At 30.7% G+C, this 13,543-nt stretch overlaps 1 protein-coding gene across 2 annotated transcripts in view; it reads right to left on the reverse strand.

Moving 5' to 3' along the window:
• Positions 1-6,834: 6,834 nt before the first annotated feature.
• Positions 6,835-13,543, reverse strand: part of LOC106641881 (uncharacterized) — an 84,785-nt gene continuing 78,076 nt past the window's right edge. For both annotated transcript variants that reach the window (XM_089595589.1, XM_089595590.1), the window contains exon 7: positions 6,835-7,415. In XM_089595589.1, the coding sequence (XP_089451715.1) occupies positions 7,360-7,415 (56 nt within the window). In that variant the 3' untranslated portion in view covers positions 6,835-7,359. The remainder of the gene's footprint in view (positions 7,416-13,543) is intronic.

Here is a 13,543-nt window from a genome sequence, read left to right on the forward strand (position 1 = left end):
TGAAGCAATTTATGCTTTCGTCGCCTTTAAAACCCATACTTAGTGATACAATATCAGACCCATTTTTTAAGGGATCATGCAAGATCAGCCAATCCACAAGTTCTTGTACGTCAAGTTTATCTCTATTAGTTCGAGCGTCCGTCGCGTGAACGTGCTGATCACTAGAGGCGTGGGCTGTCGCGTTAACAAATGATAGCAGCTCTTCTGAAACTTAAAAAAAAGTTGGCATACACAAGGTCCATCAGGTTGCTACACTTGTATTAGTTCTCCCACCACGCGTGATTCCACCAGCACTATGCATACATTACATCAATGTCTGCTCAACTGTCATATCACTAAAGTTACCACGAAAATAGTAATTTGTTCTCCTAATAGTAAAATAAGCTTATCTAACGAATTTATTATAATCGGAGTCACTTAAAACGTGTAGTAGATAGTCATAAAAGAAGACTGGAGAAAGTAGTAAAAAAAATTTTCCAGCTAAAATGACGCACGAGAACAAAATTGTTGAAAAAAATGCTAATTTGTTATTAACAATTTGTAATAACAACGTATTGCACTATTTTCTTTTTTTTTAATTTGTGTAAAATTAGGCTCTTTCAAATGTCATTAATTTCGTTATCCTAACGTCAAAACCAACCGAGTAATTTCCAATCGCTGCTATGGAAAAATCGTTTTTTTCTTAAAAAAAAGAGTCAAAATTTAATAAAATTTTTTTTTTTTTTTTATATTAAAACTTTTATTATTCTTAACAACATCCATTCAAAATTTTTGGTCTACCTTTTTTCTCGATCAGGAGATTTTTCTACATTTTAATATTGATTACGGTTGAGTGACATCATTTTTAAATTAACAACAAAAGCCTTGTGCATGGCTTGACATCTATACAAAAGCTATCATATCCTAAAATTTAAAGAAGTTTGAATGAAAAATGTTGAAGTTATAAGTGATTAAAAATTGAAACTAAAAATAAAGATTTGCGCGCATTTTTAAACTATAACTTCACGAAAAAACGGTTTGCGAAAATCTATCCAACGCAGATCGATAGATAATCAAATGAGTAACAAATTATCTTTGGCTGTTCTCCAAATTCAACCGCAAGGAAAAAAGTTATAATGAAAAGAATGAAAAAAAACCGAGTCGCTTTTCAGTATTTGTTGAATAAAAATTTAAGCACATACTTTGGTTGGACCAAACGATTTTTTCCATTAATAATTTAATATTTAAAGACGATTAAAACAGGTTTCGCGTTATCATCCAATTTTGACCTAATTGAATGCCTTACCTACTGGGTTAAAAGTTTCTGATATTCTCTTTAAAGTACAACCATTACAGATGTATATTCTATACAATGATTATTTATTTACATCACGGTGCTAACATGATTAAGTTACCTGATTTGTACTTGTTGAACCTGAAGTAAGCCCACCAAAGAAATTTAAACGTAAAAATGGTCAAATAGTACAAGTATATGTACATACACATTTACGATTGAGCGTGTATTTATATAACAATATGCAGTTTAAAGATGACTTATGCAGACATTATAGAGAAAATAATTACAAGGGTTTGAATTAGGTTATGACAATCCGTATAACTTTCCAATGCTGCTAACATATATCTTAAAAGCACGTAATTGAAACATAAGTCACTTTTTACAAACGTACGAGAACAACAAAATCAGAAACATCCATTCAGGTGCAAGTGCCGTACACAGATATTAATAGTCATAAGTTACTTTGTACTGAAATAAAAAGTTGATTCCAGGTACTGGAGTGAGTTGCTTCTTCTTTAGTGCGGCTTCTCTTCAAAATTAGTACGTTTGTTTCTGTTAACTTTAAATTGAAGTGTACTTTAAAGAGCTTGTTCATCGCCATGGCTTACGTACAGCGCCAGTACTAGTACTTCTCCTTATACCTTGGCCTGAAAAAATATACCAACTAGCGTTATAAAATTTTTTACTTACATTTCTCTTAATAAACTTTGTTTAAAGAACTTAACAAATTTTTAGAAAAAAATTGATATAAAAATATATATTTTAATGCAACAAACTGTTTTTACTACATTTACTTATTTTGCATTTATTGTATTAAAAAAATGTATTATCTTTCTTGAATCTTAATCTCGACTAGACTTCAGTTCGTAAAAATAAGGTTTTACACTAAATAAATGTTAAATAAGATTTGTTCCATATAAGTTATTGATTATATTATAGTGTTAGGCCAGAATGTTTTCATAAAAAAAAACACTTTATAGTTTCATTAAATATAAAACTTTTTGAAGGAAAGCCAACACCAGGCCAACTCATCAGGTGAAGTTACTTTCGGTTATAAAAAGATCTGTACTGATGTACAGCAAGTTAGATAGTTTATTAAAAAAAAAATCTTTTTATTAAACTTTATAATAGCTGGAGTGTGCTTTAGACAATCGTTGTGCTCTGTAAATAGTATCCAGTAGGATGGACTATATGGTACTGTTATCGATTTACGAACAAAAATTTTCTCATTATTTTTGTAATATACTTATTATTATCACATCTATTGTAACTTTTTTATTATGTTGATTAAGTATGTGTAAGACTTATTTTATAAAACGAGATGTAAATAAAATTTGTAAGATTTAATTGAATCATAGTGGGTTGACTGATGGATGGCCAGAGGGGGGGGGGGTGCAAAATGAGATAAATATGAGAGGGGCTGCACGGAAGATTGTTGTTACCAGAATAAGCTATACCAAAAGTAATGAGCATAGAAAAATAACGTACAGGTCTTGAGATTTCTGCAGCCAGCCTCACATTTTGACATACTAATCTGGATCACCGAAAAACCTGTGACTAGTCGGTTTTATAACTATACTAGTACAAGTTTTTCAATAGCTTTGGTACAGGATTTTTCTGTACCATGGATAGTCTAGTAAATGTGTATACTGCGCATGGCTTTCTACTGTACCGTCTACCGCGCATATATAGTACGTGCGCTTATAATATACAGTGGAGATATGTATGTATATATATATATGCATACTTGCATACATGTATGGGATTGTCATTGTTATTTTGGCTCAATATGTAAATTGTTCTTTGCGAGTGAAAACCAATTACTATACGCAACAGGAAAGTGACTAAAAGTGCCTACTGCACTTATCATTACATCTTGTTGGATTCGTATCAATGTATTGAACTTTATATGGTGTTGTGGTGGATATACTGAAATCCTAACCTCTTGAACTTTTACAGCAACGTATATATATATATATATACTGACATTCTGAATGCTCCCACTGGCCGACTAACTTTCTGTACTGGTACAGGAAAAACCCGTACCACGTATCAGATTTTGACGTACTAAGTATAAGGTTTATTTATACTCACTAAGGTACTTTACAGTATACTACCGTACCAAATATACTTGTACCAGTACACATTTTTCTTTTACAGAGTATCGAAAATACTTGTACTAACATATAAAACCTGTTTTTCTGGTAACAACAATCTTCCGTGTGTTGGGAGGCGAGGGGGTCTGGAAAAAATTGAATATTTCTTATTGGGTTAGAATAAGGAAAGAATTTTAAGATTCTTACCTTATTTTAAGGGGGGCTTAAAAGATATTTCAAAATTTTAAGGGGCTGCGAATGGTGGTGGGGAAGGCGAGGGGAAGGTAGGAGACTGAATTTGGTCTCTTGCAACTATATAAAATATATAGTAGAAAGTGGGAGCGTGTGTATGTATGTATTCATGCACGTAAAAACTCTCTTCGTAGGATGGTTGCTTGTATTCAATGGTAGAAGGGACGCATGGACTCCGCTTAGCCACAGCCTCTCTTCGTAGTACGAAGTAAGAGCACATAAACTGGGTGTTAACGTTGCTAGTAACTTCCAGCATTTCAAAAAAGTAAGTAATATAATAAAATTCTTTCTTTTTGTATATTTCTTTTTTGTATTCGTAAGAAAGCGGTGGCCTTAGAGTTAAGGCATTTACTAGGTGGTTTAGTATTGTGTTGTTGGGAGTAGAAATACGAACGTAACAAAACTTGAGTTCGAAAATACCTGGTGAAAGCATTTCACTTATCATTAAAAACTTAATTGTATCTGATAAGTACAAAAAGTATTAATGAAATACGAATTTACAATCAAAAATCATTTTTAAATATCATTAAAGAAATACGTTGAGTGTATTTCAGATAACCTTCAACTCGAAATCGATGTCGGTTCTCATTGGTAGTGAGTAAGAGCGTGGCCGAGTAGCGAATGAAAAATTTGTGTTTTTTCCTCTTTATTTATTTTTTTTCTTCTTATTGTAATGGCAATGGATACTTAAGAAATGGCAAGGTATGCACGCCTTGGCTTTATTCGTGAACCGCAAAATTTAGATATATATTATTTTACAATATTCAAAACCCAAGTAAAAATTATATTATAATCATATTTATATTGAATATGTAAGAAATTACATAATTGATAGACCATGGCGTGATTACATTTTGAATTTAAATTATGCCCCGGCAGCCCTTGTTGGTAACGATACAGATGAATAAACATGGAGTCTTAAACTTATAGTACTATTTTTAAACCCATGTGAAAGCGAGTAAAATAATCAACATTCTTGCATCTCTGTTTTGGTTTGTTACCAACGAAAGCTGATAGCTTAAAATTCGAGTTTGAAATAAATTTTGCCATTCCCTTAACATTCATGGATTATTTATTAAAATTTGTGGTTCACTTTCTTTTTCTTTATTTTAATTGGTTATTTTTATAATAATGCTTATTTTTTAGTAGATTAAAAATTTTTTATGAATTTTATATCAAAATATTAGAAGAAAAATTTCTACATTTAAAAATTTTATATTTAATACTATTTCTTATTCACATTAAAAAATTTTATGTTTAATACTTTTTTTTAAATTTTGATTGCGCAACAGGAGGTACCATAGAAGCATCAAACTTGTAATCTGGACATGCAGTTGATCGCATTTTTCTGATACATTCTGCCGTTTTTGTGTGTTTTGACCCATGATTGGAATAACCATCAAATATTTCAATGGATCGAGTTGTGTAATATTTCTTCATACATTGCTCATATAGAGATAAGATTTCAGCATACGTTTTTTCTCCTGCCATACGACTCTGTGCAATAAAAAACCTCCGCCGATGACGTAAATGCTATTCTCAATTTCTTGAGTAAATGGAACTGGTAGGAAATAATAATATAGTTTGGATTTTCGTCGTTTTTCTCATTCCGGTGTCGTCAAACAACGATAGTGGTTAGTTACTTAATTCATATTGGAAGCATTTTTTTAAATTATTTTCATTGCGTATTGTTAATGTAATTCGTTAAAAAATTGAAGCAGGATCAATTAGTTTTACATTTGTTTGTTTATACTTAGAGATGCTTAACAAGCCAAGATTTTTAACATTATTTTTACGTGAAAATGTAACATTTTTCATATCGCTACCAATAATTTTATTCATAGATTGCAATCCAATTTTGTGTGCGTTGAAGCAATTTATGCTTTCGTCGCCTTTAAAACCCATACTTAGTGATACAATATCAGACCCATTTTTTAAGGGATCATGCAAGATCAGCCAATCCACAAGTTCTTGTACGTCAAGTTTATCTCTATTAGTTCGAGCGTCCGTCGCGTGAACGTGCTGATCACTAGAGGCGTGGGCTGTCGCGTTAACAAATGATAGCAGCTCTTCTGAAACTTAAAAAAAAGTTGGCATACACAAGGTCCATCAGGTTGCTACACTTGTATTAGTTCTCCCACCACGCGTGATTCCACCAGCACTATGCATACATTACATCAATGTCTGCTCAACTGTCATATCACTAAAGTTACCACGAAAATAGTAATTTGTTCTCCTAATAGTAAAATAAGCTTATCTAACGAATTTATTATAATCGGAGTCACTTAAAACGTGTAGTAGATAGTCATAAAAGAAGACTGGAGAAAGTAGTAAAAAAAATTTTCCAGCTAAAATGACGCACGAGAACAAAATTGTTGAAAAAAATGCTAATTTGTTATTAACAATTTGTAATAACAACGTATTGCACTATTTTCTTTTTTTTTAATTTGTGTAAAATTAGGCTCTTTCAAATGTCATTAATTTCGTTATCCTAACGTCAAAACCAACCGAGTAATTTCCAATCGCTGCTATGGAAAAATCGTTTTTTTCTTAAAAAAAAGAGTCAAAATTTAATAAAATTTTTTTTTTTTTTTTATATTAAAACTTTTATTATTCTTAACAACATCCATTCAAAATTTTTGGTCTACCTTTTTTCTCGATCAGGAGATTTTTCTACATTTTAATATTGATTACGGTTGAGTGACATCATTTTTAAATTAACAACAAAAGCCTTGTGCATGGCTTGACATCTATACAAAAGCTATCATATCCTAAAATTTAAAGAAGTTTGAATGAAAAATGTTGAAGTTATAAGTGATTAAAAATTGAAACTAAAAATAAAGATTTGCGCGCATTTTTAAACTATAACTTCACGAAAAAACGGTTTGCGAAAATCTATCCAACGCAGATCGATAGATAATCAAATGAGTAACAAATTATCTTTGGCTGTTCTCCAAATTCAACCGCAAGGAAAAAAGTTATAATGAAAAGAATGAAAAAAAACCGAGTCGCTTTTCAGTATTTGTTGAATAAAAATTTAAGCACATACTTTGGTTGGACCAAACGATTTTTTCCATTAATAATTTAATATTTAAAGACGATTAAAACAGGTTTCGCGTTATCATCCAATTTTGACCTAATTGAATGCCTTACCTACTGGGTTAAAAGTTTCTGATATTCTCTTTAAAGTACAACCATTACAGATGTATATTCTATACAATGATTATTTATTTACATCACGGTGCTAACATGATTAAGTTACCTGATTTGTACTTGTTGAACCTGAAGTAAGCCCACCAAAGAAATTTAAACGTAAAAATGGTCAAATAGTACAAGTATATGTACATACACATTTACGATTGAGCGTGTATTTATATAACAATATGCAGTTTAAAGATGACTTATGCAGACATTATAGAGAAAATAATTACAAGGGTTTGAATTAGGTTATGACAATCCGTATAACTTTCCAATGCTGCTAACATATATCTTAAAAGCACGTAATTGAAACATAAGTCACTTTTTACAAACGTACGAGAACAACAAAATCAGAAACATCCATTCAGGTGCAAGTGCCGTACACAGATATTAATAGTCATAAGTTACTTTGTACTGAAATAAAAAGTTGATTCCAGGTACTGGAGTGAGTTGCTTCTTCTTTAGTGCGGCTTCTCTTCAAAATTAGTACGTTTGTTTCTGTTAACTTTAAATTGAAGTGTACTTTAAAGAGCTTGTTCATCGCCATGGCTTACGTACAGCGCCAGTACTAGTACTTCTCCTTATACCTTGGCCTGAAAAAATATACCAACTAGCGTTATAAAATTTTTTACTTACATTTCTCTTAATAAACTTTGTTTAAAGAACTTAACAAATTTTTAGAAAAAAATTGATATAAAAATATATATTTTAATGCAACAAACTGTTTTTACTACATTTACTTATTTTGCATTTATTGTATTAAAAAAATGTATTATCTTTCTTGAATCTTAATCTCGACTAGACTTCAGTTCGTAAAAATAAGGTTTTACACTAAATAAATGTTAAATAAGATTTGTTCCATATAAGTTATTGATTATATTATAGTGTTAGGCCAGAATGTTTTCATAAAAAAAAACACTTTATAGTTTCATTAAATATAAAACTTTTTGAAGGAAAGCCAACACCAGGCCAACTCATCAGGTGAAGTTACTTTCGGTTATAAAAAGATCTGTACTGATGTACAGCAAGTTAGATAGTTTATTAAAAAAAAAATCTTTTTATTAAACTTTATAATAGCTGGAGTGTGCTTTAGACAATCGTTGTGCTCTGTAAATAGTATCCAGTAGGATGGACTATATGGTACTGTTATCGATTTACGAACAAAAATTTTCTCATTATTTTTGTAATATACTTATTATTATCACATCTATTGTAACTTTTTTATTATGTTGATTAAGTATGTGTAAGACTTATTTTATAAAACGAGATGTAAATAAAATTTGTAAGATTTAATTGAATCATAGTGGGTTGACTGATGGATGGCCAGAGGGGGGGGGTGCAAAATGAGATAAATATGAGAGGGGCTGCACGGAAGATTGTTGTTACCAGAATAAGCTATACCAAAAGTAATGAGCATAGAAAAATAACGTACAGGTCTTGAGATTTCTGCAGCCAGCCTCACATTTTGACATACTAATCTGGATCACCGAAAAACCTGTGACTAGTCGGTTTTATAACTATACTAGTACAAGTTTTTCAATAGCTTTGGTACAGGATTTTTCTGTACCATGGATAGTCTAGTAAATGTGTATACTGCGCATGGCTTTCTACTGTACCGTCTACCGCGCATATATAGTACGTGCGCTTATAATATACAGTGGAGATATGTATGTATATATATATATGCATACTTGCATACATGTATGGGATTGTCATTGTTATTTTGGCTCAATATGTAAATTGTTCTTTGCGAGTGAAAACCAATTACTATACGCAACAGGAAAGTGACTAAAAGTGCCTACTGCACTTATCATTACATCTTGTTGGATTCGTATCAATGTATTGAACTTTATATGGTGTTGTGGTGGATATACTGAAATCCTAACCTCTTGAACTTTTACAGCAACGTATATATATATATATATACTGACATTCTGAATGCTCCCACTGGCCGACTAACTTTCTGTACTGGTACAGGAAAAACCCGTACCACGTATCAGATTTTGACGTACTAAGTATAAGGTTTATTTATACTCACTAAGGTACTTTACAGTATACTACCGTACCAAATATACTTGTACCAGTACACATTTTTCTTTTACAGAGTATCGAAAATACTTGTACTAACATATAAAACCTGTTTTTCTGGTAACAACAATCTTCCGTGTGTTGGGAGGCGAGGGGGTCTGGAAAAAATTGAATATTTCTTATTGGGTTAGAATAAGGAAAGAATTTTAAGATTCTTACCTTATTTTAAGGGGGGCTTAAAAGATATTTCAAAATTTTAAGGGGCTGCGAATGGTGGTGGGGAAGGCGAGGGGAAGGTAGGAGACTGAATTTGGTCTCTTGCAACTATATAAAATATATAGTAGAAAGTGGGAGCGTGTGTATGTATGTATTCATGCACGTAAAAACTCTCTTCGTAGGATGGTTGCTTGTATTCAATGGTAGAAGGGACGCATGGACTCCGCTTAGCCACAGCCTCTCTTCGTAGTACGAAGTAAGAGCACATAAACTGGGTGTTAACGTTGCTAGTAACTTCCAGCATTTCAAAAAAGTAAGTAATATAATAAAATTCTTTCTTTTCGTATATTTCTTTTTTGTATTCGTTAAGAAAGCGGTGGCTTCAAAGTTAAGGCATTTACTAGGTGGTTTTGAATTATGTTGTTGGGAGGAGAAATACGAACGTAACAAAACTTGAGTTCGAAAATACCTGGTAAAAGCATTTTACTGATCATTAAAAACTTAATTGTATCTGATGAGTACAAAAAGTATAAGTGAAATACGAATTTACAATCAAAAATTATTTTTAAATATCATTTAAGAAATACGTTGAGTGTATGTCAGATAACCTTCAACTCGAAATTGATGTCGGTTCTCATTGGTAGTGAGTAAGAGCGTGGCCGAGTGGCGCATGAAAAATTTGTGTTTTTTCCTCTTTATCAATTTTTTTTTCTTCTTATTGTAATGGCAATGGATACTTATGAAATGGCAAGGTATGCACGCCTTGGCTTTATTCGCGAACCGTAAAATTTAAATATATATTATTACACAATATTCAAAACTCAAGTAAAAATTATATTATAATCATATTTCTATTGAATATGTAAGAAATTACATAATTGATGGTCCATGGCGTGATTACATTTTGAATTCGAATTACGCCCCGTCAGCTCTTGTTGGTAACGATACAGATGAATAAACATGGAGTCTTAAACTTATAGTACTATTTTAAAACCCATGTGAAAGCGAGTAAAAGAATAAACATTCTTGCATCTTTGTTTTGGTTTGTTACCAACGAAAGCTGATAGCTTGAAATTCGAGTTTGAAATAAATTTTGCCATTCCCTCAACATTCATGGATTATTCATTAAAATTTGTGGTTAACTTTCTTACTTTTCATTTTAATTGGTTATTTTTATAATAATGCTTATTTTTTATGAATTTTACATTGAAATATTAGAAGAAAAATTTTTACATTTAAAAATTTTATTTTTAATACTTTTTTTTACCTTATTAGTGTTTGTTTTGTACGACCTGACATGATGAATAGGATTATCAGGCAATGTAGTGACAAGTAAAACTAAAAGTTTCTGAAACGACAAATATTAAATTTTTCGCCACAAATTAATTGTAAGCATGGTATTTCTTCTTATGTAAGATCATGTAGGTACAAAAATTTCATATCAGTTCAAGAAAGGTACTATATCGATAAAAAAAAAAAATGAATAAATAACTCACCAAAACGAGGAAAAAACAGGAGTGGCTTTTGGGACTCCTGGAAGAAGTAAAACTTCTATCTAACGAGTTACTAAACTTTGTGTTACGAAAATCGTATAGTGTTAGGTACACTTTTTATACATTTTAAGACTTAAATAGTACGTATTAAGAAAAAGGCTAATAAGCAGAACACTTCTATTTATTACATTTATGTTATATGTAGTCACTTTGTCATAATTATAGTGGAAAAAATGAATTTTAATTACAAAGTGGTTTTTCATAGTTTTGTGTTGATTGTTTTTATTTGCAAATAGGATTACATTACAAATGTTAAAATTATAATATACTTTTACTTATAAACTAATACCAAAATTATGCTGTAGATAAACGTGACGGTCAATAATCGTTAGATAAATCAGCAAAAAAAGAACGATAAGCATCCAGGCTTTTTTGTCTTTAAGCTGTTTTTCTAGCTCTCAAGAGTCGAGATTAATTCCCATCACCTTGTCTCATTATGATGTATACTGTGGAATGTTAAACCCTAAAAACAAGATTAATAGTCTAAAAAAGTGTTTCATTTCAGTAAATACATTTTTTTTTCAGAAAACAGAAAAGTGTACTTTATTACGACTTTAAAACTTACAGTAATAAGTTTTAAAAAGGATTGAACATAAAACTTCTTAACCTGAATAAAAAAAAGTATTAAAAATAGAATTTCTAATCGTAAAAATTTTTCTTCTAATATTTCGATATAAAATTCATAAAAAAATTTTAATTCACTAAAAAATAAACATTATTGTAAAAATAACCAATTGAAATAAAGAGTAAGAAAGTTAACCACAAATTTAAATAAATAATCCATAAATGTTAAAGAAATAGCAAAATTTATTTCAAACTCAAATTTCAAGCTATCAGCTTTCGTTGGTTACTAACCAAAACAGAGATGCAAGAAAGTTGATTCTTTTACTCGCTTCCACATGGGTTTAAAAATAGTCCTATAAGCTTAAGACTCCATGTTTATTCATCTGTATCGTTACCAACAAGGGCTGACGGGGCGTAATTCAAATTCCAAACGTAATCACGCCATGGTCCATCAATTATGTAACTTTTTACATATTCAATATAAATATGATTATAATATAATTTTTACTTGGGTTTTGAATATTGTAAAATAATATATATTTAAATTTTGCGGTTCGCGAATAAAGCCAAGGCGTGCATACCTTGCCATTTCATAAGTATCCATTGCCATTACAATAAGAAGAAAAAAAAATTAAAAAAGAGGAAAAAACACAAATTTTTCATTCGCCACTCGGCCACGCTCTTACTCACTACCTATGAGAACCGACATCGATTTCGAGTTAAAGGTTATCTGAAATACACTCAACGTATTTCTTAAATGATATTTAAAAATGAATTTTGATTGTAAATTCGTATTTCATTAATACTTTTTGTACTCATCAGATACAATTAAGTTTTTAATGATAAGTAAAATGCTTTTACCAGGTATTTTCGAACTCAAGATTTGTTACGTTCGTATTTCTCCTCCCAACAACATAATTAAAAACCACCTAGTAAATGCCTTAACTCTAAGGCCACCGCTTTCTTAACGAATACAAAAAATAAATATACGAAAAGAAAGAATTTTATTATATTACTTACTTTTTTGAAATGTTGGAAGTTACTAGCAACGTTAACACCCAGTTTATGTGCTCTTACTTCGTACTACGAAGAGAGGCTGTGGCTAAGCGGAGTCCATGCGTCCCTTCTACCATTGAATACAAGCAACCATCCTACGAAGAGAGTTTTTACGGGCATGAATACATACATACACACGCTCCCACTTTCTACTATACATATATTCTATATAGTTGCAAGACCAAATTCAGTCTCCTACCTTCCCCTCGCCCTTCCCACCACCATTCGCAGCCCCTTAAAATTTTGGAATATCTTTTGAGCCCCCCTTAAAATGAGGTTAGAATCTTAATATTTTTTCTTTATTCTAACCCAATAAGAAATATTTAATTTTTTCCAGACCACCTCGCCTCCCCACAGACCCTCTCATATTTATCTCATTCAGCACCCCCCCCCCTCTGGCCCTCCCTCAGTCAACCCACTATGATTCAATTAAATCTACCAAATTTTATTAACATTTAGTTTTATTAAATAAGTTTTACTCATACTTAATTAAAATAATAAATAAGTGACAATAGATGTGATAATAATAAGTATATTACAAAAATAATGATAAAATTTTTGTTCGTAAATCGATGATAGTACCATATAGTCCATCCTACTGGATACTATTTACAGAGCACAACGATTGTCTAAAGCACACTCCAGCTATTATAAAGTTTAATAAAAAGATTTTTTTTTTAATAAACTATCTAACTTGCTGTACATCAGTACAGATCTTTTTATAACTGAAAGTAACTTCACCCGATGAGTTGGCCTGGTGTTGGCTTTCCTTCAAAAAGCTTTATATTTAATGAAACTAAAAAGTGTTTTTTTTTATGAAAACATTCTGGCCTAACACTATAATTTAATCAATAACTTATATGGAACAAATCTTATTTAACATTTATTTAGTGTAAAACCTTATTTTTACGAACTGAAGTCTGGTCGAGATTAAGATTCAAGAAAGATAATACATTTTTTTAATACAATAAATGCAAAATAAGTAAATGTAGTAAAAACAGTTTGTTGCATTAAAATATATATTTTTATATCAATTTTTTTCTAAAAATTTGTTAAGTTCTTTAAACAAAGTTTATTAAGATAAATGTAAGTTTTGTTACTGAAATTTTATAGTGTACCTATTTTTTTTCTTACGGTTATAAAGTGTTTATTTATATGGAAAAACTTTAAAATTATGAAACTGAAAAGTAATATGCGGAGAACATATTTAAAATTTTCATTATTGATAATGGTCATTGAAAATGATAGCATAAAGTCTTTTAAAATTCCACAGTGATGAAAAATGATGACGTTTGTAAGCAAAT

The sequence above is a fragment of the Copidosoma floridanum genome, unplaced genomic scaffold (assembly GCF_036245765.1).
Source record: "Copidosoma floridanum isolate Cflo_tuat_1 unplaced genomic scaffold, Cflo_Japanese_pri ptg000026l, whole genome shotgun sequence".
NCBI classification, from domain to species: Eukaryota; Metazoa; Arthropoda; class Insecta; order Hymenoptera; family Encyrtidae; genus Copidosoma; species Copidosoma floridanum.